This window comes from Anguilla rostrata, chromosome 8, assembly GCF_018555375.3.
Source record: "Anguilla rostrata isolate EN2019 chromosome 8, ASM1855537v3, whole genome shotgun sequence".
Taxonomy (NCBI): domain Eukaryota; kingdom Metazoa; phylum Chordata; class Actinopteri; order Anguilliformes; family Anguillidae; genus Anguilla; species Anguilla rostrata.
In genome coordinates, this window is record NC_057940.1 from 24,006,050 (window position 1) to 24,033,505 (window position 27,456).

At 47.1% G+C, this 27,456-nt stretch overlaps 2 protein-coding genes across 4 annotated transcripts in view; both read left to right on the forward strand.

Annotated features, from left to right (window-relative positions):
• sdc3 (syndecan 3) overlaps nucleotides 1-13,689 on the forward strand; it is a 37,043-nt gene extending 23,354 nt beyond the window's left edge. Inside the window, exons 2-5 of the mRNA XM_064347173.1 lie at nucleotides 3,895-4,006; nucleotides 7,010-7,893; nucleotides 8,431-8,662; nucleotides 9,871-13,689. Coding sequence (XP_064203243.1) covers nucleotides 3,895-4,006; nucleotides 7,010-7,893; nucleotides 8,431-8,662; nucleotides 9,871-10,037 — 1,395 coding nt within the window. The 3' untranslated portion in view covers nucleotides 10,038-13,689. The remainder of the gene's footprint in view (nucleotides 1-3,894; nucleotides 4,007-7,009; nucleotides 7,894-8,430; nucleotides 8,663-9,870) is intronic.
• A 3,217-nt stretch (nucleotides 13,690-16,906) lies between these two features.
• Nucleotides 16,907-27,456, forward strand: part of LOC135261161 (uncharacterized) — a 14,552-nt gene continuing 4,002 nt past the window's right edge. Inside the window, exons 1-7 of one of the 3 annotated variants that reach the window (XM_064347176.1) lie at nucleotides 16,907-16,974; nucleotides 17,066-17,109; nucleotides 19,201-19,941; nucleotides 20,343-20,449; nucleotides 21,081-21,199; nucleotides 24,138-24,238; nucleotides 27,414-27,456. The exon at nucleotides 27,414-27,456 is cut by the window's right edge and continues 192 nt beyond it. In XM_064347176.1, the coding sequence (XP_064203246.1) occupies nucleotides 17,076-17,109; nucleotides 19,201-19,941; nucleotides 20,343-20,449; nucleotides 21,081-21,199; nucleotides 24,138-24,238; nucleotides 27,414-27,456 (1,145 nt within the window). In that variant the 5' untranslated portion in view covers nucleotides 16,907-16,974; nucleotides 17,066-17,075. Of the gene's footprint in view, nucleotides 17,110-18,428; nucleotides 18,575-19,200; nucleotides 19,942-20,342; nucleotides 20,450-21,080; nucleotides 21,200-24,137; nucleotides 24,239-27,413 lie in introns of those variants that run through there. The other 2 variants (XM_064347175.1, XM_064347174.1) reach the window with 2 other exon arrangements.

Genomic DNA, 27,456 nt, shown 5'->3' on the forward strand with positions numbered 1-27,456 from the left:
CCGTGGGCTAGCCGAGCGGCGCGGTCCGTGGGCTAGCCGAGCGGCGCGGTCCGTGGGCTAGCCGAGCGGCGCGGTCCGTGGGCTAGCCGAGCGGCGCGGTCCGTGGGCTAGCCGAGCGGCGCGGTCCGTGGGCTAGCCGAGCGGCGCGGTCCGTGGGCTAGCCGCACTTTCCCAGCTCTGATCCCTTCTGCTTACTGCCTGCAAAATGCAATAATATGTCCTGCTCTCCTTTAAATGAAAAAAGTGGAGTCTCATGGAATGAAAATTGAGGAGCCGTGGTGCACAATTAGATTTTCTTTTATGATTAGATCCAGACAGGCATTTTATGGGCTGGCATCTGAAATGATCATATGCCTGCCATCCTCCGGCATGTGGGAGAAATTCAGCCTCGGATACTTTTAAGATCTGTATGGTCTTTGTCTCTCTCTCTCTGCCTCACACAGACACACACACGCGTGCACACCCTCTCATGCACACACACACACGCACGCACGCACACACCCACACACGCACTCGCACAGAGACAGCGACGGCGCGCGCCAGCCCCTAATCACATCACATGCAAAATTACACCCACAAACAGCCCCAGCACTGTCAGTGTTGATCGGGAAAACCCACGGAGATGCAGCCCTTTCTGCATGCGGCAGAGCCCCATACAGAGGAGCCTGCTCTGGTGGAGCGCACCACAGAGTTAAATCACAAGCAGAGCCGGATGCTCTAGAGCTGTCCCTCAAAGAATCAGAGGCACACACCATAGAAAGCTACCTCTGAAGCGAGTGGCCAGAGGTCCTCCGGTGGGAGTCCTAGCAGCTGAGACTCTCTGTGTCATGTGACACAGCCAAGGCTGAACTGGAAGGGGCACTGCCATTTTGTGAAGTGTGGAGGGGGATAGCTCGCTGCCATTAGAGCGGGGCTTTTAGGGATTCTAGCATTCATTACGCCTTCGTATGTTTTTTCCAGTATGAAGTCCAAGCTTGGACAACAACCAAGATGCTGAAGAAAGAACCCCTTTCACTGTGTTCACACCAATCCTCAGTTGTTTTTTGTTTTGTAAAGCATTTCTTGTAGGGTAAAGAGATTCTCAAATATTTTATGTTTTTTGGGGGGGTGGGTGTTCTTGGTTTGTGTGTTTTTGTGAGAGAACGTGCGTCCGCTCATGTGCGCGCGACACTTCTTTTTGTGTTCTCTGGGTGTATTTGTCCGTGCGTTTCTTGGTCCCCGATTGTGGGTGTGTGCGAGAAGGAGAGTTAATTGATTTTGCCGTATGCCTTTCCCCGTTTTTATTGGTTTTCCTTGTGTGTCAGAATGTGGGACAGGAGGGAGAGCCTGTGTGTGTGCTGTGTGTTTTTGTGTGTGTGTGTGTTTGGGGGGTTCCCACTGGGAGAGCAGCTAGCTAGAGCAGGATGTTGGGGGAAGGGAGTGTAGAAAGAGGCGGGGGGCGGGGGTGGGGGGGCAGACAGGATGTTAGCCATGAGATGAAAGCAGAAGAGAGGGGGTCAGTGGCACAGCAGTCTGATAACCATCCCCATTCAGATCACCACAAGAGGCCAACAGTTCAAAGAACTGGGCATGCCCAGTGAGTGCTTTTTATGCTACTGGTCTGGAAGAGAAATGTCACTTCCTCTGCATTTTTGGGGATTGTCAGGGGGGAATATCGCGCCATTTATTTCAATTTTGCGTTTATTCTGCTCTTCATCTGCATTCAACCCCCTTTAATAATTTATAGCACTGACAGAGCTGAATGTCCTCCTTTTTATGAAATAACTGTCTAGTGTTGCTGTCTGCCAGTGTTCATGGGTGTCCATGGCAACCCCCTCATTGTAAAACTCACCCCACCCCCACCACAGATGATCACACGCATGCCCTCATCTTGAAAGGCACTTTACAATCTCCACCATTCAGCCTTTTCACAAAGTGCAAATTAAACAGTGAATACATTCATATTGCTTAAGAGTCAGAATCAGGACGTTGTGTGCTTACAGTGCATGCACGCAGTCAGTAATCTTTGCAGTGTTACGTATGTCTTTATTGCAGTTACATAAAATGCCGTTGATACGGCCCATAAGCCTGGAAAAATAAAACCCTCCTGGTTTTTTTTTTTCCATCCATCTGTTGGGAAATGCGCGCTTGATTTGAGCGCTCTGCCCGGCCGGGGCCCTCCCCTCTGGCCACGCGGCCGACCGTCCGTCTTCTCACAGCTCACAGAACTCCCCGCCGTTTGATCGATTCGCCTCCCGTGACCACCGCGGCTCCTGATGGCCCCACGGCAGTTAATTTATTCCATGTGACGTGTCCTGCCCCCCCCGGCCCCCCGCCCCCCCCGGCCCAACTCCTCTCCTCGCGGGGTCAGATTCCGTACACGGCCTTCAGTGTTGCTTGTTGAGTTTTTTTTGTTATGTTTTCAGCAGTTCATGTTGGGGTTTATCCTCCTGTAGGCTTGCGAGTAAAGCAGAGGTTCGGGCTTTTAAGTTAGTTTTTGCTTGACAAGTGAAATTGTCTTGCCCCCAGGCAAATCTTGAAATTAGCAAAACTGTCACCTCACTGGCAATTTTTTTTTCTTATTTAGCAAAAAAAGTAATTTAAAAAAAAAGTAAGTCTAAATATAAGACTAAAGTACTCGCTAAGATGAATCTGTCAGAACCATGTTAATCAAAGAACTGTCAGTTCTTACTGAAGGGTCAAAGAACATGCCTTGACAAATGAGGCCCTTCACATTGTAACAGCCTTGTTTCATCACCCACCAACCCCCTCACATGCACGCACACACACGCACACACACGCAAACACACACACACATGCACACACTCAGACTTGCATGCATACACACCCACATTCACTCACATGTTCACACACACACACACAAAGGCATGTGTTAATTTACATGCCAGTATCCCCCTAGGTCTCAGATGAAAAATAAACAGATTAGGAAACCAGAGAAAAGCAGGTGATTATAGTTGTGCTGAAACACTGTTCTCCCTTCTGCCACATCTTCGAGAGAACAGTATGTGTGGGTACTGTACACACATTGAATACCATGATACTTTTACTTCGATTTTTTTACTGTTTGCATGTGTGAGTAAATTGATGATGGTACATAAGAATTAGGGTTTTTGCAGTGAAACATTTCATTTCAGTCTTCAACAATGGTTTAGTGCCCAGAACACATTAACCAGGCCTTCCCCCTGCCAAGAAGCTCAATCTTGGCTACAAATGGTTCTTTCAGCAAGACAATGATCCCTCATACCTCAGATTTAACCAATAAATAGTTAACTGACCACAAAGTAACTATTTTCAGTGGCTGTCTCAGTCCCCACACTCGAGCCCAATTGAAGATTTGTGGTTTCAGTCAAAGAGGACAGTCCACAGGCCACAGACCAAAGGATCTGAAGCATCTTGAAAGATTCTATTTGAAGAAATGGTCAAAGAACCTTTCCAACTCTCAAATCTCATATACACCACAGAAGACATCTATGTAGTGTTGTCTCCTTACAAAGGGAGTGTGTGTGTGTGTGCGTGCGTGCGTGCGTGCATGCACAAGGTTCCGAATGTACTCTACTAAAGCACTAAATGAATAATGTTCTGAATAATTGTGACACCTCAGAATAAAATACTGCTTTTTAAATGAACGTTTTCGGAGTTTTCCCATTTTAAACTAACAATATTACCTTATTACTCATATTGTTCATTTTATTCATGATTCTTTGCTCATCTTGATCAAGGGAGTGAATATTTTTCAGGTCAATATATATGAATTAATATGTATTTGGTTAAATATTCTAACATACATTTTGAAGGTCTTTTGCAGGGTGTTTGCTACTAATTGCAAATGGCAAAACCATTTGAGTAAAATCTTGGTTGTGAATTCTGAATCTTCACTCTGCCTCTGTCTCCCAGGGCCAAAGATGGACTCCCTCCCTAGAGAAGAGGAGACCGGTGGACATGGAGGGGTCGAGCAACGATGAATTTATTGACGATGAGGACCTCTTCTCGGGCTCTGGCTCTGGCTGTGAGTGTTTTTGTGCTTCCATGCTTTGTGTTCAACCTGGTGTGAGATCACAAATGTGTGTTTAGAATATTCTTAACTCAACAATCTAATACTGATGTAAGAATCACTACTGGTTAATGAAAGCACTGGAGTGCTAGACTTAGGATTTAGGCTAAAAAACATTCCAATAAATTTTCTCTTTAAAGGGTTAACTTAAAAACTCAGTGTTCCACATGCAAGTTTATAACTGCTCTGCTTCAGTCTGTTTGCACTAGAAGGTCACCCTTACATTTTTACTTGTAGATTTGACCACAGAAAATGACAAATTGAAGACTAATGGCAGTAAGGAATCTGTGGCACCATTGACCCTTGCAGAAGTGGAAATAAGCAATGATGAAATGCATGAAATAAGCAGCTTCAAACATCTGCCAAAACTCCACTGTCCAGGGATATCAAAATATTGTGTTTTAACCCTCATAAATCTCAGTGAAATAAATGAATACCGGAAATAACTGTACGCCATTTTTAGGAGGCACACACACACACCCACACACACACTATTTTGGCATAAACATGGCATTGTTTGTATTTAAAATAAAATGCAGAAAGATTCAGTTTGGTGGGACTCAATGGTGGTAGGGAGAGATAAAAGTTGAAGTGGAAAATTTTGTGCGGAGTACTGTTCTTTTTTTCTCTCACGATCCTAGACATTATAAATGAGGTGCTACACACAGTGATATGCCTGTGCGTTGTATGTCAGCCTACGAACAGTGAGACATGCTTGTTGAGACTGTCAGTGGAGATTGTGAAGAATATGTAACACCTAGTGAAAACAGAGCTCTGAACCTGGGTCTGGCTTCGCAGAAAACATCTCTCTGGTTGTGAGTGTGTCTTTTACGAAGAGGGAAAGAAAGCGCGCACACACACACACACACACACATACACACACATGCATATACACACACACACACACACACACACACACATGCACATAGACACACACACACACACACACACACACATACACATACACCACACAACACGCACGTACACACACACACACATACACACACAGTTGGCCAGTAGCACAGCCCACGCCCAGATTCTGCTCATTATGGGATCTTATTTACTGTAATCTGATTACAAACTGCAGCTCTGATGCACAAACCCACAGGAATGTGGCCTGTACAGAGCCCTGTGCTGAACCCCCAGTGTCTCTGCTGGTCTGGGGACTGTGTGAACCGGGCTCTGGTCCAGCCGAGGAGGAGGAGGATCGCTCTTCCTCTGTGCGGCTGGTGCGACGTCTTGCCAAACAAGGGAGGGGGGGGGGGCGGCGGTGGGGGTATGGTTCCCATGGCGATGGGTCTCTCCGGAGCGCAGCGAATATTAAATTGATTGTCGCGTTGTTTGTGCAAATGCCGCGGGCGCGGCGCTCCAGAGCGGTCGCGGCGGAGGTCTCGGGACGCTCATCTCGCATTTGTGACATCGCGGCGATGCAGCGCTTCCTTAAATGGCTGAAGCCGGCCCGAAGCCAATTAGTGGCGCTCCCCCGCCGCGCTGGGGGGACCGGGGGGGGGGGCGGCAGCCGGAGGAGGGATTACGGCAGAGATGGTGCTTTATTAATCCTGCGGCTCTCTGGTGGGCCGGCACGGGGGATTAAAGGAGAGGAAAGACGGCTTCCAGGGTTCAGGAAATCTCTTTTTTCTTTCCTTCTCCCCCCTGTGGGCTTCGGGTTTTCCATCTTTCACATCCCCTTTTTCTCCTGTTTTTGTCGTAGGCGAGTGAAATGTGCTTTAGTGCCACACCCGCCGATCGAGTCAGGCAGCTGTAGCGCTTTCACCTCTGCCCTGCACTCGCCTAAAGGTCACGGGCTCTCTTCCGTGCTGCGCTACAGGAGAGCTAGCGCACATCTCTCGCAGACTTAAGACTGCTAGCCTGTAGGTAGCACCCGGTGAGACGTAAGGAGACGCCGAAGGGAGCTAAGGTAACCAAACTGATTTAAATCCACCCTGGCCTGGTGAAGTCAAAGCCTTGGTGCCCTGACCCTGCAGGTTCCTGGTCGGGAATGGCAGCCAATGCTGGAGCTAGCACCGCGTAGGCTTTAGGCCTGAGGGCTTCCGTTTTGTTTGCTTGTGTTTCCTCTGGAGAAGCGGCTGTGCTACACCTGCAGTTTCCATGTAGAATCAGAGTTGCCTGATTGAACACACTCGTATTGATCCGGTCATTTCCCTCCGTGCTGATGGAAGGGCTCGGCTGATGCCCGTGGCTTCCTGATCCCAAGGAGGAAATGTATATTTATAACCGCGGACACTATTTATTCACACTGCTTGTGTAGGCATCTGAAATCATGCATCTCCTGCCTTCTCTCTCTTTCCCCGTCTCTCAGTCTGCCTCTCACTCCCCCTCCATCCTTCTCCACTTTCCCCTCGCGGTCCCTCTCTCTTAGTCTCTTCCACCCCCTCTACCCATACTTTCACTTTCAGTGCAGATTTACATGGCTTTGTTTGCATGGCGCAGCGAGGTTACGTCACCAAAACATGGCACTCGACACAAATAAACGTACAGCAGTCACACGTGAAAGAAGAATTAGTGCAATTGGCAAAGGTGAAAGATTCCAGTGAATGCAGTAATTTACAGTAATACCTGGCCTTCTGGATCACCTCGGTATCAGCATCCCTCCCACTTACAGAAACATTTTTTCTGTCTCGCTACTGAATTATTGATTAAATTCTGTTGGGTGGGAGGAACTGGCCCAAATCCTGGAGTTGCCAGGAAAGCTCTGTCACTGAAGTAATTTCATTTTGATTGTGATGAGGTGACATCTGGTTTGTTCACATTGCCTGCTGTTTAAATTCTGTCCTGAGACTTTCTGGGGAGAGTTAATTCAGAGTGACATAGAACCCAGCACAGCACAATCTTGTGATGATAGAGTGCAGGTTTTTTTTCTTTAGTTGGAGCCGGGTTTTAGTTACATGTTCCAAACTGTAATCTGTTTTTCTCTGTGTCGGTTTACCTCTCTCTCAGTGGTTCCAGAGATGGAGGTGAGGCCTACAGCTATGGGCGTTACCTTCACTACAGAAGAGCCTCTCCCTCTGTCCACGACCCAGGCCACCTCCCCGGCCCCCTCCGCCCCGCCCGCCGCCGAGCCCAGCAACACCCCCGTCTGGAGCCCGACTGGGGAGGGCGAAGGGCCGTGGGAGCCTGAGAAAGAGAGAGAGCCAGAGAGAGAAAGGGAAAAAGAGGTAGAAGGAGAGAGGGAACAGGAGAAGGAGAGAGAACGAGAACGAGAGAGAGAGAGGGAGAGGGAACGAGAGAGAGAGAGGGAGAGGGAAAAAGAAAGGGAGCGGGAGAGGGAAAAAGAAAGGGAGAGGGAAAGAGAGAGGGACCGGGAAAGAGAACGAGAGAGGGAGAGGGAACGAGAAAGAGAGAGGGAGCGGGAACGAGAGAGAGACAGGACCAGAGTTCTACTGGCCACAGACTCTCCGAGATCCCCTGCTGCAGTCCCCATGGCCACCACCAGCTCTGCCACTACTCCAGCGCAGAGCTCAGTGCCCCCTAGCAGTGTGGAGGACTTCAGCACCGCCATAGAGGAAGAAGAGGAGGAGGTGGATGTGTTCATCCCCGTGGGCCCGACAGAGCCGGTCCCCACCAGCCGAATTGAGTCCACCACACAGATCACCACTTCCACCACACCTGTCCCAACAACCACCCTCACCACCACCACCAGTACCCTAGTGCCCTCTACTACAGCCCCACCCACTACCCCGACAGCTGCCCCCACCACTGCCAAACCCAGGACCAGGCCTCCCAGTGCCGACTCGCTGTGGCCACGGGCCCCGAAGACCACGCCCAGCCAGGCCACGCCCACGGAGTCCAGCACACGTCTTCAGACCCCCTCCACAGTGCAGGTGAGCCCGGCCAGCCGACACCACCGCTGGCGCCTCACACTAGCGCCTAGCGAAGCGTCTCCCCTCGCTGACGCAAGGCAGCCGTCGCTGCTGCCAGCGCAATTCAGGCGAGCCACACTGACATGAAAAGCACACCCACGCCCGCCCCCCCCCCCACCCCCCGTTGTGAGAGCGCTTTTACTGTCGGATAAAAGGTGAAATCTGTAGGAAAAGGGAAAATTAAACCAATCCAGATAAAACGCAAGATCAGAGGAAAAGAAGGAGCCCTTATCTCCAAAGCAAAGGATGTGAAAATGTGATAATCTTACGTAAAACTCTGGGCGTTGCGGTGGGAAGGGAAACAAGGTCAACGCATCTAAACCGGCTAGCTTTTTAAATCAAGGACATGCACACCGCACCGCCAAATTTATCTGCTACGTCCACACATTGCATTACAGTAGATCCTTATCTGCGGGTGAGGGATGGTGTGGGAAGGGCCTCCTGAAGCGTTTGCGGAGACGTTTAAATGCGCTGTCGTGTCTCTCCTCCGCCCCCCAGCCTCGTGCTCCGGAGGAGGGGCTCAATAACGAGGTGGCCGGCGCTGGTCCCAGCGGAGACTTTGAAATCCGGGAGGAGGACACTCGCTCGCCCAACGAGGTGGTGCAAGGGGGCAAGGTCGCGGTCGAGACGGGGGCGGAGCCAGACCTGATTGGCAACACGGTGGATACAGGGAGTTCTGCTGCTCAGCTGCCTCAGAAGAACATCCTGGAGAGGAAGGAGGTGCTGATAGGTAAGACTCTTACACGCTGTCTTACACACACACACACACACTCTCACACCCAGACAAACATACATGTATCCATACACACAAACACACCATATATATGTATACACACGCTCATACACATATATGTATGCATAGTGCTGAACACAGTATACATATACACTATACATAAATATTATACACAGATACTGATATATAAGTATCTGTGTATAAGTCACACTTTGTTTCTCTCTGTCTTTCATGGTTTGTCTCTCAATGTCTTTGTCTGTTTGTCTATCTGCCTGTCTGTCTCTCTGTCTGTCTTCCTCTCTGGCTGGGGGAGGCATAGCATGCAGCAAGGCATGATGGGCTTTCTGTCCCCATCAGTAGTGATCCCATGTTAGCAGACTGTAGAGGCTCTCAGAGCAAGTGCCACAGACCAGACTATCCGCAGTCTTTATTTAACAGCATATGTAGCACCCGTAGGAGTTTTTCTCCCTCACTCTCTCTCCTCACACCTTCCCACCCTTCTTGTCATCTCCCTTTTTTTTGCACTCCCTCCCTCTAGCCTTATCTGCCTTCCTTTATTCCCATCTCACTCTCTCCTCCCCCCTCCTTCACTTCCTGTGTGCCCAGACTGATGTTCCTGTCCTGTCTTTTCTCCTCCAGCTGTTCTGTTTGGAGGGCTCCTAGCTGTGGTGTTTGCAGACTTCCTGGTTATAGGTAACGCACAGGCCGGGCACTACTGTGTGGTAGAGCAGAGGTTAGAGGAGGTGGAGCGCAGTAATAGAGCAGAAGCCAGGCGGTCCCAGCGTAGTGGTTGCCCCCTCCCCAGCAGTAACGGTGTGCGTGCCTGTTTCTCTGTGTGAAGGAAGTGTTACGTTACGTAGGCTCGTGTGTAGCTTATTCTGCTCGTGTCTACCTCTTTATGTCTGTTTGTACATGTCAGTGTATATATGTGTGTGTGTGTGTGTGTGTGTGTGTTCAGTGACTCTTTCGGTGTGGTAGTGTGCGGTGTGGAGAGAGCAGTTTGTCACTGAATACATTGTGTAGTGACATTTTATTAGGTTTTTAACGCTACCTGAGTACATATCTCTCTACACCACTCAGCAGGTTTAAACACCTTTCCCAGAAGACAGTGTGGCACATAATGTGCATTGCAGTGTGTAGTAGCCTGTAACTGGTCTCTCTCTGTTTCCCTCCCTCTCTCTCTCTCTCTCTCTCTCCCTGCGCAGCGGTGATAGTAGGGGGCGTGGTGGGTGCCCTCTTCGCGGCGTTCCTGGTCATGCTCCTGGTTTACCGCATGAAGAAGAAGGACGAGGGGAGCTACACCCTGGAGGAACCCAAGCAGGCCACCGTCACCTACCAGAAACCAGACAAGCAGGAGGAGTTCTATGCATAACGCTGACAGCCCGAACCCCCCCGTCCCGCCCCCCACCTCCCCCGACCCTCCACCTCCGCTCTCCTGATCTCCTCTTCTCCTCTTCGCTTCTCTTGTCTCATCTTCTGAGTTTCTGTCCTCTTTTTGCCCTTCCCCCCCCACCCCCGAGAGTGCCTACAGTATCTCTCCATGGACTCTGAGGTTTCGTTTCAACTAAAAAGGAGACACAGGAAGAAAATGTAAAGCAAGAAAGAAAAAAGAAGTCAATTCAAACACGTACACAAAAAGTTTCTTTTTTTAGATAATTGTTATTAATATTATAGTAGTTATTGTTATATGATATAATGAAATGATTATTTTGTAAAAATAAGATATACACAAAAACAACACTAGCTCTTTAATTCTGGTCCCAGCACAGTGCTGCTGTTTTACTTCATGGAACTGGTGATGTTCCCGAGAGAAGGGGGGGGGGGTGATGCAAGCAAGGCAGAGATAGGCGAAGGAGAAGGAGAGAGAGAAAGAGAAGGAGAGCAGACAGGTTAACGGAGGCGGGAGGCCTTGTTTTCCCTATGTTGCAGTGGTTGTCCCTCAGCCTGCCTGGTGGGCGAGCGAGCGAGTGAGTGAGTGAGCGAGTGGTCACACAAACATGGCGGTCACACAGACATGGACCCTGGAGTCTCCATGCTGTGCCTTTCAGTCCCCGGTGCTAATGACGTGGTCTCTGCAGTGATGGATAAGGCTCTGTGTGTGTGTGTGTGTGTGTGTGTGTGTGTGCTGCCCCCAGCTCCTGCCGTCCCTGTGTGCTTTTACCAGTACACCTGCACACTGCCTCCCCTCTGCCTCAGCACCACTCTGTGTGTGTGTCACTCTCTCCCACACACACTCACGCACACACGCACACATAGCCACACACACACACACGCACGCGCATACAGCCACACACACACGCATACAGCCACACAGACACACACGCTCACACGCTCTCACACACCCGCGGGGGAGTTATAAATGCTCTGTATGCCAGATGCTTGTGTGTCATGGGTGTGGGGAGAGGGAAGATGGGAGTCACTGTCGGACTGCAAGCCCACCCCTGTGGCCCAGAGCTGAAGTACCCTGCAAGCAGACTCCCCCCCCCTCCCCAAACACACACCTGTGAGCTACCTCCCACTGTCTGCCCTGCTGGTTTGACCCCTGCACCCACGCGCGTGCAGGCCGTACAGTTGGGCCCCTCACGTGAGACTCCCAAACCAGGCCCTATATCATGCCTGACTACGTATCTCATGACAACGTATCTCCTCTCTTGAGATAATTAATTTTCCTTCTGCTCTTTGTAAGGCGTCTTTGTGATGCTTCTCTGTAAAAAGAAGGCTGAGAAATTGAACGTGGCGGCCATTTCGGACGGAAGTAAGCATTCCTCTTCACGTAAGAGATTTACATACGTGAGAAGCAGCGCTCCCGTCTCCGTAGGTACTTCAGCTAAGCTGGCGTTTGCCACCAGGCGTGTGTACAGCAGGCTGAATGGCCCTGGCCCAATACTGAGCCTACTGCCGCTCCCCAGCTAGTACCAGAATCCGTCTTTCTTGTACCAATTTCTTTTTGTTTTTTGTTTTTTGTTTCTTTTGAGGGGGGGGTCTAGCAGGAAGTTGGTCTTTTGTGCTTCTGTGAGTCCCTCCCGTTTGGGGATGCAGATGAGACCCGAGCTTGGGCTGAGCCCAGTGCTCCAGTGTTGTTGTTGTGAGGTTTCCAGAACGTTCTCCATTTGCTAGGAGTCCCCCGCCTGTCCACACAGTGCCAGAGTTCAGTCACCATTTCTGTGCTGTAAAAAATACATGTATAAAAAAAATATAATAACAATGAAAAAAAGTGATACATGTGATCAATAGTGGTAATAACGATCAATAATATATCAACACTACATGAAGGAAACAAAGTATAATATAACAGGAGGACATTTATATAGCTGTTTGGTAAAGTTTTATTGATGTAAATATCTTCATTTCCTTTGTATTCTTTTTTTCATGACTCTACCCGTCTTTTGATCATGTGTCTTGGGTGGCAGGGTGGGAACTTCTCCTCTCCCCCTCCCCCCACAGACACACAGACCCGTGCATATCACAGGCATACACACTGAAGAGAGAGCACCATCATCATCATCATCATCACCACCCCAATCACTATCATAGCTGATAGAGATACACTATTATTCCATATCTCTATCTTGGTATTTTTTTTTATTGTTCTTTCATTGTTGTGTAAAAGCACAAGATCTTATTGTTTTGGGGTGTCTTGCTGGTGTTAAGACCTGAATTCCTGTCACCTTACTGGTTGGCTTCTTCCCTGATACTGGCCCAGTGCTTAGCCAGCGTTAGTGCAGCGTGTGGATAACGTTTGGGCAACGTCTGGGTAGTATTTTGGACAGCGAAAGCTCAGGGGGGTGGTTGGGAGTAACTTTTTTTTTTTCTATTTTAAAGATTGTAACAATAACCATAACAGTACAGGTGTACTTGTAGCTTATATATCTTATACTTAGTACTGTAGGCAAATGCAAGTGTGAGTCATGTTATATCTGTGTGTGTGTGTGTGTGTGTGAGTGTGTGTGTGAGAGAAAGAGAGATAGAGAATAGGAGATGAAGAGTTGGTATGTGTCTCTTTCTCTAAAGACATGTGCAAGGACCTACCTGTTATTACAGGTATATGTATCTGTCCCTTGTGTTGGTGCGCGTGTGTGTCTGTGTGTGTGTGTCTGCCTGTCTGTGTGTGTGTTTGTGTCTAGTGTGCAAGTGTAGATGGGGGGGTCATCACCTGGGTGGAATGTACCTGGAGCAGGTGTGCTTACCTGGTCCAACAGATCTGATTCTCTTCCATTATCAGGTAGTCGCACCCAATCCCCCTCACTTCTCTCATACTGTACTCGTTCATCTACACTTTACCTGTCCTCTGCGTCCGAGCCTCACACCTGCATCTACACCGCACCTGTCCTTTAGACTCACTCGTGTCACCTCCACCTGCCCATAGACTCATCTGTCTGGGTGCCCACCTCCACCTGCCCATAGACTCACCTGTCTGGGTGCCCACCTCCACCTGTCCATAGACTCACCTGTGTAAATGTACACTGCACCTGTAGACTTCACCTGTCATGAGTGTCACTCGAGACTAGAGCTACACCTCACTGTGGAATGTTTTTTTACAGTGTTCACACACTCTTGCAGTGGATTACTGGTTGTAATCGGAGGTCTCTGCTCTGTACAGAACTTTGTCGAATTCACTCACACTTTAGATATGAAAAGGATCATTTTATATACATTCGCAGATGTATGAATGATGGTTTTTTTATTTTATTTTTTGTGAATGAACTTCTCTATATGTTTGCTGTCTTTTCTAAGGTGATGTTAAAAACATAGGTGTTTGTACCCATGTAAGCCTGAATATAGCCAAATGAGAGGAGAGAGATTTCTGTCTCTGTGCCACGCCCCAAACAAGGCTTCACTGAGACCGGAAAGGCGAAACGTTCTTTCTATTTGCCCATTGTGTTTTTATACATTCACATTTTTAAAATCTGAGTTGATTGTTTTATTGTTTTACTCGTCTGTGGGGGCTCTGCCGGTCCTCAGCGGGCGAGTCCTGTCACTAATCTGCCACTCTGTTCTAAATAAAAGGCCTGATTGGGTACCACCGTGTTTGTCTGCTGTGATCTGATTGGATTTTGTGGGGCGGGAACGGGAGGTTTGTGGGAATTCTGAGGGAGCTGAAGGAAAAGCAATCAGGAAGCAGACAAAGGAGTAGGCGGGGATTGGAAGAACAGGTGGAAGGCTGCGGTGCTGATAAACCAGCGTGAATGCACTCAGTTATCCTCACACACACACAAATATTATCACTGCGGTATCTGTGGTCCACCTGAGCATTTGGATTCCGTTTTTTGCGATATTGAAGGGTGTTCAGGAAACATTTTTCTGAAAGACTCGAGCAGTGTTCTGCCTAACGTTTGAACCAACAGCAGCCACATTCATTCCCTTTTATAATTGTGCCAGATTACATACTCTTATTTTTCTGTCTCCTACCCCTTCCTACTGGAGCAGGGGTGGGGTTTTGCTGGCCAGCACCCTCTGCTGGCAAGGTGTGGTAAAGCTGCTTTCACTGAACAACTCACTGAAAATACAGTTGATCTCTTTGAAAACATTAAGGACCTGTGAAGCTCTGAAATGTGTTCTGTGTGCAGAATTAAGAGTTGCCGGGACACCGTAACCAGTCAATGCGAACTTTGATTCACGAAGCAGAGAGTCAGAGAGACGGTAACCAAGAAACCAGTGCCTCCCTCCAGGCAGATGGAGATTGTGGTTACCAAGGAGATGAGTGGAGCATTTTCCACAGTGTGATGCTCAGAGACTGCACTACCCAGCCAACATGTAACGCTCTTGTCACTTTCCAAAACGCTGCCGGTGTTTTTGGGTTGTTGCAGTGTCGCAGTAGCTAGATTTTATGCATTATTCATTCGTTTTAAATTGACTGCTGGTTAGGATTTTTATCAGACGTTTATGCTTCTCAGAATTCCTGATTCTTTCTTAACAACCTTCCCACTGCAAGCAATAATGAACCAGTGACTCAAACTCACACATCGCTGCAAAATACTGATCCACAGCAAGGACCAATGTACCAACACAATCCATTCTACTTAATCAGTGATCATTAACTGTTTTCTGTCAAGTCCCACACCGTAAAATATTAGCTTGGACATGCTGTAGGATTTTAGCCCCAATGTTGACATTCATAAATAAGTGATAATAAACCTAAAAAGGCTTTCTCTGTTTGGTAATTGCATCACCATAGTTTATATTGAAGGGGCTGAGGAAAGAGCGAGCAAGATTTCCCTTTGGAAAAATTACTCATGCAAAAGCTGCTGATGGATTCTGTGCACATGTGCAATAAGCTTTCCAACTGGCTCAAGCCGGTTAACACGGCTATAACCTCATGGAGCCAGCTACATAATTTGAGCATAGCAAGAGGTACAAATGGTTGAAAAACTGCATACTGCCAAGTATTGTGTTTAAATGCTGCTGGTAACAATCCTCCTGTGGCTGTCAATGTGGAACTCCTCCGGAAGAGTGCTATAAATGTTGTTTTTGTGCTGCATTTCAGAACAGAGCTCCACAAATCTCAAAGGGAAAAATTAGCCTGTCCCAGAATCAGCAAAACATACAATAAGACGCAATTCAATTTAGGATTACAAAAAACACGACACTGGTTTAAATTTACACATGTAACTGCCAAACAAACGGTTAGAGTCCAGTATAACGGCGGTAATTATGACTAGGAACATTGTTTATGTGTATTATGCCACTAATTAGTGCACGTGTAAAATGTAAAACAACTCATCCTACAGCTGCAAAGCCTTTATAGTGTCATTAAATTCTCTGTTAGCTTTGGGGAGGGTTGAGCACCTAAAACAAAAAAACAGGGCAGCGGGGTGGGACAGAGTCTCTCTCTCTCTCTCTCGCTCTCTCTCTCTCGCTCTCTCTCTCTCTCTCTCTCACTCTCTCTCGCTCTCTCTCTCTTTCTGCAGCTTGCGGTCCTCGTCCCCACGTCACGCACGCAGAGATTGGTGGCTGTCTCTCCTGAGGGGGGTTGACGTCATCTCCTCGCCCGCATGAGGCTGCAGTCGCTGAAGGAAATTCATCCTGAAATTTAATTGCTTGTTTTCACGGCTGGGAGTTATAATTAGAGCCGGCAATGTGGGGAGCTTTCCCTCCCCACTCCCCCCTCTCTGTTCTCCCTCTCCTCACAACATACAGCGCTCAGTTTTCCATCTTACTCCCTCACGCTATCTCTCTCTCTCTCTCCCTCTCTGTGTACTGATTCAGCAACCCTTCTCTGTCTTTCTCTTCTCCTCCATTTCCTTCTTGCTTTTTTCGCTCATGGCTGGCACACCACCTCTTTTCTCCCTCCTTCTCTGTCTGTTACCTGGTCTCTCTCTCTCTCTCTCTCCCTCACACACTCATATTTCGGGTGGTACAATGTGATTTCTTTTCATTGAACATTTTTGATCAGATCACACATGACCTATAGTTCCATTGTGTGGTGGCTTTTTTCCAATTTGATTTGCTTTTATTTCCCAGTTTTTTTCTTTTTTGTTTGCTTGTTCATTACTATTATTTTTCATAATTTGTGATCATTTTGTTATCCAAATAAAGGCTTTTTAAATTCAAATTCTTTCTCTCTCTCTCTCGAATGTAAATATGTAATAATCACAGAAGTGCTATATCATATACCCATGCCATTTGAAAGCACATATCCCAGGACCACTTCAAATGTTACTGCAGAAAGCTTTCCTCTTCTCCCAAGTGAGGTACAATGAAGCGGTAGTATGAATAGTGTCATTATTTTATGTTTATACCACTACCTACATAACAATAACCATAAGTACAATGTAATTGTAGTCTTCAGACAATAACTAGCTTTCGCTCCTTTACAGTCTGTCTGTCATGGTGCCAGTAAATCTGCCTAGAGCATAAGACCCTAGAAGGATAAACCCTACATTTGGTCCAGTGAAAATAATCCAGTTGGCGGTGGCGAATTAGATTTATGGTGCAGAAAGCAATACATCGCATTCAGTTTTTAAGGGGTTGTTACTATTGGTGGCTATGCTAAATACGTGAATGGTGAATGCCTGAACCGTTTTAAAGGCGTAGATATGTAGCCAATACTGAGTAGGCTACATCCCGCCACACAGTATTACATGCCTACAACCTGAAACAAGAATACAGATTCTGAATAACATATTCACACATATGCGGAAAGAAAGAGTAGACTGCCGGGGTTTCTTGAGTATCTGGTTTACCAGTCAGCTGATTAGGGTTTAAATTAATTGGAAGGAACCACCTACGGCCGAGGGGAGTCATTTTGCTTGGGTTCTCGCTGACTTTTTGAAACAAGTTTTCAAGCGGCATTATTCTGATCCAACATGGTATGCCTCCCCTCCGGTCAATATTGTGGATTCTCCCAAAATCCAGGTGTTTTAATTGTTATTGCTAGTTATCGTGTATGTCTGTTTGCAGGTAATTCGAAATGGAAGACGACCACGAATCAGTGAATGATTTTGGTAAGGAAATTCAGTTGTTTCATATCAGTGGATGTCATGTAATTGTTGGCCTATTATTGCTTTATCGTAAACAATAATTACATTACCTCGTTAGATTTAAGGTCCGTGTCTGTTTGCGTGTAGCTTAAATCTGAGTGGGTCTTTCAGACAATCATTATTGGGGGACACTTCTATACGCGGCTGAAATTCCTTAATAAGTTCATAAATTTGTTTATTATAATAGTCAACTAAAACTTATGTTATGTTTCGATATTTGTCCAATACTTATCTGTTCTTTTCCCAATAGTGTTTCTAACGTTTTCTGTAAAAATAAAATAAAAGATATATATATATATATATATATATATATATATATATATATATAATAAAATAATTATCATAATGCATGCAGAGTCAAATGGCACCTAAATTGTATTTACAGCTTTGTAATTGTGGCCTGTATGAAGGTCTGAAAGGTTTAATCTTGGTGCACTTTCTGACCAGTGTGGAATTATCAGTGGTGTCCCTCCTCCCGGTAGCAGCTGCTTGGGGCTAAAAACAACAGAGGATGGAAGCTTCCAAACAATTAGTGGTTCTAATTAACTAATTACCACTGGTGTCAAACGGAAGACCAGGGCCTGGGAGTCACACATTGATAGGAGGTCAGACGGGCTGGTGTTCCAGGACTAAACAAGCTGTGAAATGTACAGCGACTCCGTGTTCCCAGCAAAAAACCTGCAAGAATCTGACCCTCCAGGGCTGGTCTTGAATGAACATTGAAAAGGAACATGGTTTAACATAATGCAGGGTCTGCAAACCTGGTTCTGGAGAGCCACAAGGTTCCCTGATTTTTTTCCAGTTCAGACCCAAATGAGCTGTTGAGGTGATCCAAGAACGTAAACGGCTTCATTTATCAATTAAGCACCAAGCACCAATGAAAACCAGGGACCAACCTTCACACAAGTTTTCAGAAACAAGATTCCACATATTATGATATAAATGCAGGGACGCCCTGAGCTTTTGGTTCAGGCGGAAAATCCAGGTTAAGAAAGTAAAAATCCTCCCAAGTATTTTGTTTCAATCACCTGGATTTGCTAATTAGTACAATTCTCCAGCCAGGAGGTAGAACTAATTAGAGTTAATGGGTGGAAGAAACACATGGCAGGACTTTTACTTTCTGGTCCCTGGGGTTTCCAGCTCTGGCTTTTGGGGGCTCTCAGCAAACTTTTATTTTCCCACCCTGCTGTTTTCCTTCCCTGAGATAACAATTGTGGACCTGCGGGGTTGGGGGGGAAAGGCAGTAGGGGGGGTGGTAAATTGTAGCAGACCAGAGAGGGAGGGGGGATAGGCTGGCCCTGCATAAACATATTGAATACATTCAGGGAATGAGAGAAAATAATGTGCACTCAGAAAAGCTATCACGAACCAGAGAAAAGGTTGAGATTTCAGCTTGTTTGGGATGTGCACTTGACCTTCAAGCTCAGCAGTAAAACAGCATAGAGCTCCCCATCCTTTATTGGCCCCCACGTGTGCATGCTTTACACTGTTTAGCTTTTACAGTAATTGTGTGTGTGTGTGTGCGCCTGTGTGTGTGTGTGTGTGTGTGTGTGTGTGTGTGTGTGTGCACGCGCGTGCGCGTGTGCGTGTGTATTATGAGATGGTGAGTATGTGTAAAGTATTCAGAGAATTCTTGACTGCAGATAAAATTTATCTGGAACATTCACTCTCTGTGCAACTTCTGTGTGACTGTAAATCTGTGCAATTATGTAACTGTGTGTAAACTACATGCTTCTGTCTGTTTGTGTTAGTTTTTGCTGAACCTTCTGTGTATGAATGCATGTAAAAGTCTGTGTGTGTTTGTGTGTTTTTGCTGAATGTTCTGTGTGAGTGTGAATGTGTGTAAAAGTCTGTGTGTGTTTGTGTGTGTTTTTGCTGAATGTTCTGTGTGAATGTGTGTAAAAGTCTGTGTGTGTTTGTGTGTGTTTTTGCTGAATGTTCTGTGTGAGTGTGAATGTGTGTAAAAGTCTGTGTGTGTTTGTGTGTGTTTTTGCTGAATGTTCTGTGTGAGTGTGAATGTGTGTAAAAGCCTGTGTGTGTTTGTGTGTTTCACAGACAGCACCAGTCTGCTCTGTGAGGAGCATGTGGGGAAGGACGCAGGGCAGCCATACTTTGGGGAAACAGCGAAGGGTCAGAAAGAGAACAGAAAAGGAGTGCAGGAAGAGACGGAGAGAGAAAAAAGAGTGCAGGAACAGAGGAAAGAGATTGAGGAAAAAGTGGCGGAGCAGCAACTGCAGGTGGTGGCAGCGAGCAATGAGAGAAAGAGGGAAGGCGAGGACCTTGACGGAGGAAAGCCATCGTCGTTCTTCTCCTTGGAAGATGAGGAGGAGCCAGACGTGCCGCGGGCGGAGTCAGGCTGCCCCATCGGCCTGCTGGCGGTGTGTGATCAGGAGGAGTTCTTCAACTCCGGCCTGCCCACAGACAGCTCCAGCCCGGTCGCCCCGCCCTTTTGCCCCATGCGGATTCAGCAGCCCCGCCCGCAGAAGAGGCCCCATAGCGGCAGCCCTACCTCCGAAGCCCCGCCCCTGTTGCCCCTGGAGTCCACAGAGCCCAACCCCCCCGCGAAGCTGCCGCCCAAGGTGGTGAGTCTGGGGGACTTCCCGCCCTTGCAGGTGAAGTTCACTCAGGTGTACACCACGCGGCGGTACACGCGCTACACCGCCCGCGGGCAGGGCGCCTTCCTGCAGTACCCCGGGGTCGGGGAGGGCAGCGAGGCCCTGAGGCTGGAGGAGCCCGCAGATCCGGCCCTCATGCCCCCCAAGCCGAAGAAGAAGATGCGCACCCTCTACACCACTGGTGAGCCGCCGGCGTCTCCAGTGCATAATTAGGCAGCGTGGAGCGGCTGAGCTGTGATTACGCCCACCCTGTACGGTGGCGCTAAATCACAGGGTCCGTGTGCAGAGCAGCCAGTGTTTTAGGCTGACTGATTGTTCCTTTGTGTCTGCGAAGCCAGCACTGTTTCTACAGGGCAGTCCTTAATGAGATAATCTCAGGGTAGACTCCGGGTAGCATTACTTAATCATGCTGGCGCTCACGCCCGCGAACGCGCTCGTGTATTTTTCACATTACACGACCTAAAAAAAGAGAAGTCCGGGAGCAGAGTTCAGCGCTCGTGTGTGTCCCTGTGCTCCTGCTCATGGGTGTGGAGCAGGTCCCTCACCCCAGACTGTCCTGCGCTTCTCTTGCCTGCCCTTCAGATCAGCTGGAGGAGCTGGAGCGCTTGTTTCAGGACGATCACTACCCAGACAGCGACAAGCGAAAAGAGATAGCGGTCGCCATTGGCGTCACGCCCCAGAGAATCATGGTTAGTGAGTTCAGAATGTCTGACTTTTTCTCTTTCTTTCTTCCCTCATGTGGTGCCCTCTCCTCTCCTCTATCACACGTGCGGATTTAGATAGAGACCTTCATTTAATCAGGCAGAGGCTGATTGAGAGTAGAGGTCTCTTTCACAGTGGCACCATGAGAATACAACAACGTAACAAATACATTGGAATATCACAGAAATACAGCAAAACGAGATGAAAATGTACAGATAGAAAATAACAAATACACTATGAAGTTTCCTGAAAAACATCGTTTAAAAGAAACCCGAAACCCTCTGTGCTTATCAGTCTGTCCAGTTTGAGGGTAACCTGTGACTGATTTATTCTCCTACTTTTCTCTGTTCTGTTCTTCGCTGATGTTTCCTCACTGTCATTGCTTCTGCTCTCTCACATCCCCTCTTCTCATCCTCCCTTCCCTATTTCCCGTCTTTCTGTCAAGGCTCTTTGTGAAGGCGTCTCTTTGAAAAGTGCTACAGATGCAATCGAATTGCACGCTTCTCACCCATTCTTGATTTATGTTTTCCCCTTTGTCCTTGTCACTCAATTTGTCCTTCCTCCCCTCCTCTTTTTTATCTTTTGTACTTCAATGCACCCCCCACTCCCCCATGTCAGGTGTGGTTCCAGAACCGGAGGGCGAAGTGGCGTAAAGTGGAGAAGACGAGCGGGAGGCAGGAGCGGAGGCAGAGCCAGGAGGGGCGTGGCCACCTGCAGATCTGTGCCCCTCAGGCGAGGTGAGCTGCGGTAAATCAGGGAGGGGCTTGCAGACAGGCATCGTTTAAGCTTCTGGCAGCTCCGGCTGACCGGGATAATTTCCAGGTCCTTAGTCCTCAGGGACATCTTGCTTCTGTCCCTCAGGAGGGAAATGCATTACCCCCCCACCCCCACCCCCCCCCCCCGCCCGTCATCGGTCCTCTGCCTACTTATGAATCTGTGCACTCTTCGTCACTTTTTCTCCTCTCTCATTCGTGTTCGGCCGTCAAATTTATATTCACGTCGTACGCCTGAAATGGTTGAACATTTTCAGACCCCTCACTGTCTTTTCCGGGCACACTCTACCCCATTACTGAACTCAGATGTAACTTGTGAGTTGAATAACATCTTAATTCTCTTTGTTTCAAGCCAGATTGTTCTTTATGAAAATAACAGTTGTGCTGGCTTCCCAGCACGCTTGCTTGTTGACATCGCTCCCATCGCATTCCCCATTAATTATATCCAACAACTGTTCTAGTGTTGGGCGGCACATTAGTGCAGTGGGTAGCACTGTTGCCTCACAGCAAGAAGGTTCGAATCCCAGCTGTGGGCTCTTCTGTGTGGAGTTTGCATTTTGTCCCCATGTCTGTGTGGGTTTCCTCCGGGTACTCCAGTTTCCTCCCACAGTCCAAAGACATGCAGGCAGGCTACTTGGAGACTCTAAATTGCCCATAGGTATGAGTGTGTGAGTGAATGGTGAGTGAATGTGTGTGTGCCCTGTTCAGGGAGTATTCCTGCCTCGTGCCCAATGCACACTGGTATAGGCCCCAGCACCCACGCGACCCTGCCCAGGATAAGCAGGTATAGATAATGTTCTATTGTTCTAGTGTATTTTTGTGTCTTTTACTCTTTTTACTATTTAGTTGTACTCTGTCACGTGTAACTTAGATCTAAGCAGACTTCCCAAAGGTGCCATTTATAAGTTTGGGATCCATCTTGTTTCAAAGTTTTGTTCATCCATTTTGAAATGGACAGTTGCTGCCTCCACTGTTACAGCTTGAGATGGAGCTCATTTTGGCTCCATACAGGCCCGCCTCCTCTTAATTTTCTCTGCTTTGACTCATATCTGGTTTCACTTTGCTCAGGTTCCTCCATAATGTGATCATGCTGCACTTATCCACTGAGGTTGTCCTGGCCAAGATTTCCCACTCTCAGTTCTCTTTTCCTCCTACGGATTCCCTCCATCTTTCCATCCTACACATTTCTGGTATCCTTTATTCCTTGCTTCCTGCTCTATTTCTGGATGTATTCTCAGTTTGTTATCATGTGTTTTGTACACAGTGTTAATTCTTCATTCTGCCATGGCATGTGGACCCATCTAATGTGCGTGTGTGTCTGTGTTGATATATCTGAATAAGTATATGTGTGTACATTAGTACTGATGTGTGTGGTTGTGTGTACATGCCTGTCTCCTGTCTGGTTTGGTATATGTGAATAAGCGGGTGTTTGTGTACATTAGTACTGATGTGTGTGGTTGTCTGTACATGCCTGTCTCCTGTCTGATTTGGTATGTGTGAATAAGTGCATGTGTACATTAGTACTGATGTGTGTGGTTGTTTGTACATGCCTGTCTCCTGTCTGGTTTGATATATGTGAGTAAGTGTGTGTGTGTGTGTGTGTGTGTGTGTACATTAGTGCTGATGTGTGTGGTTGTGTGTACATGCCTGTCTCCTGTCTGATTTGGTATATGTGAGTAAGTGTGTGTGTGTGTGTGTGTGTACATTAGTGCTGATGTGTGTGGTTGTGTGTACATGCCTGTCTCCTGTCTGGTTTGGTATATGTTAGTAAGTGTGTGTGTGTGTGTGTGTACATTAGTGCTGATGTGTGTGGTTGTTGTACATGCCTGTCTCCTGTCTGGTTTGGTATATGTTAGTAAGTGTGTGTGTGTGTGTGTGTACATTAGTGCTGATGTGTGTGGTTGTCTGTACATGCCTGTCTCCTGTCTGATTTGGTATATGTGAATAAGTGTGTATGTGTACATTAGTGCTGATGTGTGTGGTTGTGTGTACATGCCTGTCTCCTGTCTGGTTTGGTATATGTGAGTAAGTGTGTGTGTGTGTGTGTGTACATTAGTGCTGATGTGTGTGGTTGTGTGTACATGCCTGTCTCCTGTCTGGTTTGGTATATGTGAGTAAGTGTGTGTGTGTGTGTGTGTGTACATTAGTGCTGATGTGTGTGGTTGTGTGTACATGCCTGTCTCCTGTCTGGTTTGGTATATGTGAGTAAGTGTGTGTGTGTGTGTGTGTGTGTACATTAGTACTGATGTGTGTGGTTGTGTGTACATGCCTGTCTCCTGTCTGGTTTGGTATATGTGAGTAAGTGTGTGTGTGTACATTAGTGCTGATGTGTGTGGTTGTGTGTACATGCCTGTCTCCTGTCTGGTTTGGTATATGTGTGTGTGTGTGTGTGTGTGTGTGTGTGTACATTAGTGCTGATGTGTGTGGTTGTGTGTACATGCCTGTGTTTGTATTTAACCCTGCAGGCACTCTGGTGTCATTTTGTTTCATGCATTATTTTGTCTGCTCGTTCGCTGCCTCTGTGGGCCCATTTCATCTGTATAGCCGAGCACGTACAGACGTCAGGCAGCACATTCTAATGAAGACAGAGCTGTTCTTCAAAAGCTCTTCTCCAATATTGTGCTGAAGTAAATCAAACAGCCGAATTGGAATTTCCCCAGTGCTCATTATTTGGCCCTTTGTGCAATTTAAATAGGTAAAAATAACTTTCATTTAAAAGTGTTCAAAAGTGAAACAGTATTAAATTTGATTTGTGCTAAATTTTTCATGCCTTAACTGCTGCTCTCTCTCTCTCTCTCTCTCTCTCTCTCTCACCCACTCTCTCTCTCTCTACCCCCCCTCTATCTTTCCCTCGCCGATATTCTTTCTCTGTCTTCCTCTTTCTATCCTTGTCTCTTCACAGGGGGGGTCTTCCCACAGTGCAAGCATCTCGTCTGACCCCACAGACCAGCCAGGCCCTGCCCCACTATAACACCATCCTGCCCAACTGCCCCAGCCCCACTGGTAACTGCACACACCAGCAGAGGGCGCTCTCATCCCTTCTTGCAATGACCCCTTTGCACTGCTACAGTTTGCATGATAACAATCTGATATTGTGAATACAAAAACAAAGTATGAAGACTTTTAAAGTAACAAACTAGCAATTGTACTCATTTTCTCTCCAATCGCTGAAATAGAACAAATTGGGACAGTTGCTAATGCCGTCAGATGCTTTGATATATGGCCCCGTTGAGACTTTGCAATGTGCGCGGTTGTTAAATGAGTTGATGGCGCTATCAAAGTGATTATTGTAATTCTCCTGAGCGCGCGGCGGCTGACAGCTGTCACACAAAAGATGACTGACGGGGCTCTGTGGACCGCGCGTGCTCAGCCAGCTCTGTCACACAACATCAGGTCAGCTTTCTCCTGCTCTGAGGGGCTGTCTCACTCATTACGAGGAGAACACCGCTCTCCCCGAGGAAACTTCTTTTCCCATAGTGCCTGGCTTCAGGAAGCACAGCAATGGGCTGAATCACCGCACACTCTTGATATCCATCTTGTATCAGCCAGTTTAAAGACTATCCTCTCCATAGTGAAAACCCTGTGATTGGTTTGGCTGAGTCAGGGATATAACATGGCTGCTCCCAATCTGAGGTTCCCTTATTTCATTACATTACATTACATTTATGTGGCAGACGCTTTTATCCAGAGCGATGTACATTAAGTGAGCACCAAAGGTCATTAGAACAACTACAAAACATATATCCGATAAGGTGCAATACTCATTATGTAACAGTTATTCATAGCCCTGGACATGTTAAGTCCAGTTCACACAGTAAGCACAGTAAGGCTAGGTCAGAGTGTAATGTTAAGTCAAATTAGGAGGCATGACAACAAGCTACAATATCAACATAACAATACCAGTTCAATGTAAGTGCTGGATGGAGGTACATGTAATATGAAAGTGGCACAGGAGGTATATGTGCAACATGGAGGTGCTACAGGAACAAAGCGGAAGGGAATAAGTGATCCTAGATTAGGAGTGCCCTGCAGAGGTATAATCTGAAGAGATGTGTCTTTTCACATTGCTGTTGGTTGCAGGATTGAAACGCTGGATTTCTGTGGAATGAAGCTGCTTACAGCTCAATTGCTCCCCCTGGATGAAATGCCTTGAGATGACCTCTGATTAGTCCGGAGAGAGGGAGAGAGGGAGTATTTTACTTGACTCTAGGTTTAATCACTGGCTTGGCTATATGGATTAAAAACTGTTCTTGTACTCATAACTCTACTTGTCTCCTGATTTGCAGTTGTTTTTTTAGGTCTCACTCTGTTCTTCTATCAGTGCTGCCTTCCTTTAAGCTCGTATTTGACCCAGTCGTGTAACTTGGTGTGCAGTGACAGGAAAGACCAGAAGCCTCCCCTTGTTTAAAGCACACAGACAGTATACCGCAGAATGCTGTATATTTAACCTGCGTATTTCTGTTTACTTAACACAACCTTAAAAAACTCCCCACCACCAGGGCCCCGTTAGGGCTGAACGTGACCACACGTCCCCCTCCCCTACTCAACCCCCCCCCGCAGAGCGGTGTACGAAACCCTGCCCCAGAGCCCGCGCCAGTGCCCTGACGGCTGACGCCACCGCAAAATTGTCCCCAGCTGGTCGCTAAATCATAGTTTGCCTGAAAAGAAGCAGTTAAAAAGTTAAAAACAGGATAATGGGCAGCTTTAGTCACAGACAAGCCAATCCCCAGAAATGGGTGGAGAGTTGCCACAGAAAAATCCCTTATTTGATACCCCTTTCCTCATTTACATTTATAAGACTGTTTTACGTGATATGGGTTATATGTGTTCCACGAAGGGGTGGGTAATAAAATCAACAGTATAGTGCAGAATACATTGTAGGCTCATAAACATGTTTTATGTTCAGTGCTGGTTAGTGAATGGTTTTGAATGGTTTACATAACAGTTATATGCACGTTGCAGATGCATGCTGGGACTTGTATTCAATTCACCTACTTAGTATTCTACTGTTCATCTGGTCCGGAGTGTTAAAGGATTAGTCCCACAGTTCATCACCCGAATAGTCAATTAAAATGAATTTTGCGGGTGGTTTGGGGACCACAGGGGGTTTGGCTTGGCTGGGCTGTCCCCCACTGCACTTTTTGTTTGTTTGTTGGATTTCAGGGCCTCTGTGTGTTCAGGGTCTCTCTGTGTTCAGGGGTTCTGTGCGTGTTTTGTGTGTTGTGGGTGAGGTTTGTGATGGCACTGCTCTCTGCATGTTTGTGTTTGCTTGTTGTCTGTGCAGCTGCGCTGAATGTATATCTAGACTCATCTCATAATCACAAGCCTTTGTGCTTAGCTTTCATTCTGAAAGCAGGTCTAACAGCTAGCATTTTCCCCCACAGACTCTCCCACACTATGGAGGCTTAACAGCACGTAATGAAATCACCCCAGTATGTTTTTTAACTTGACCCAACATGGCAATTTGCAGTATATGCGTGATTAAAGTGCCAATCCATGTGACACAAACTTTACCATTGTGTGACACGTTCATTGTGGCTCGAAACGGGAATGATTAAGAACTGAAAAATTACAGCAGAAATCGCTTTTTGCTCAATACTAATGACATGCAACAACATTAAAACCGATACTGACTGATTGTTTCGGGTGAAGCTGGATTTTAATTGCATCCTCTGCACGGTTTTGTTAAACACCCAGCTGATCCACATATCAGCCTGAGTGAATCCATGAATTAACCCCCTGTACTGTGCATATGGGCATGAATGCATGCGTATGTGCCGGTGTACATCTGTAGGTCTTTGTGTGTGTGTGTGTGTGTGTGTCTGTCTAAGTCTGTGCGTTTATGTGTTTTGTGTGTGGTTCTATGTGTGAGCGTGTGTGTTTATGTGTGCGCGTTGTACATGCATGTGTATTCATGCATTTATATGTGTGTATATGTTGTATGTATGCATGTGTGTATACTTGCGTGTTTGTGTGTGTGTATGCGTGTGTGCGTGTACGTGTGCATGTGTTTGTGTGTGTGTGTGTGTGTGTGTGTGTGTGTGTGTGTGCGCGTGTGTGCATGCATATGAGCGTATGTGTGTGCATGCATGCATCTGTGCATGTGCATGTGCATGTGTGCGTGCATATGAGTGTATATGCGTGCCTGTGAGAAACCTCACAGCTGTGTCTGTCTCAGGTGTGGCAGTGGGAGGGGACGTTGGGCAGCAGTCCCTGACGGC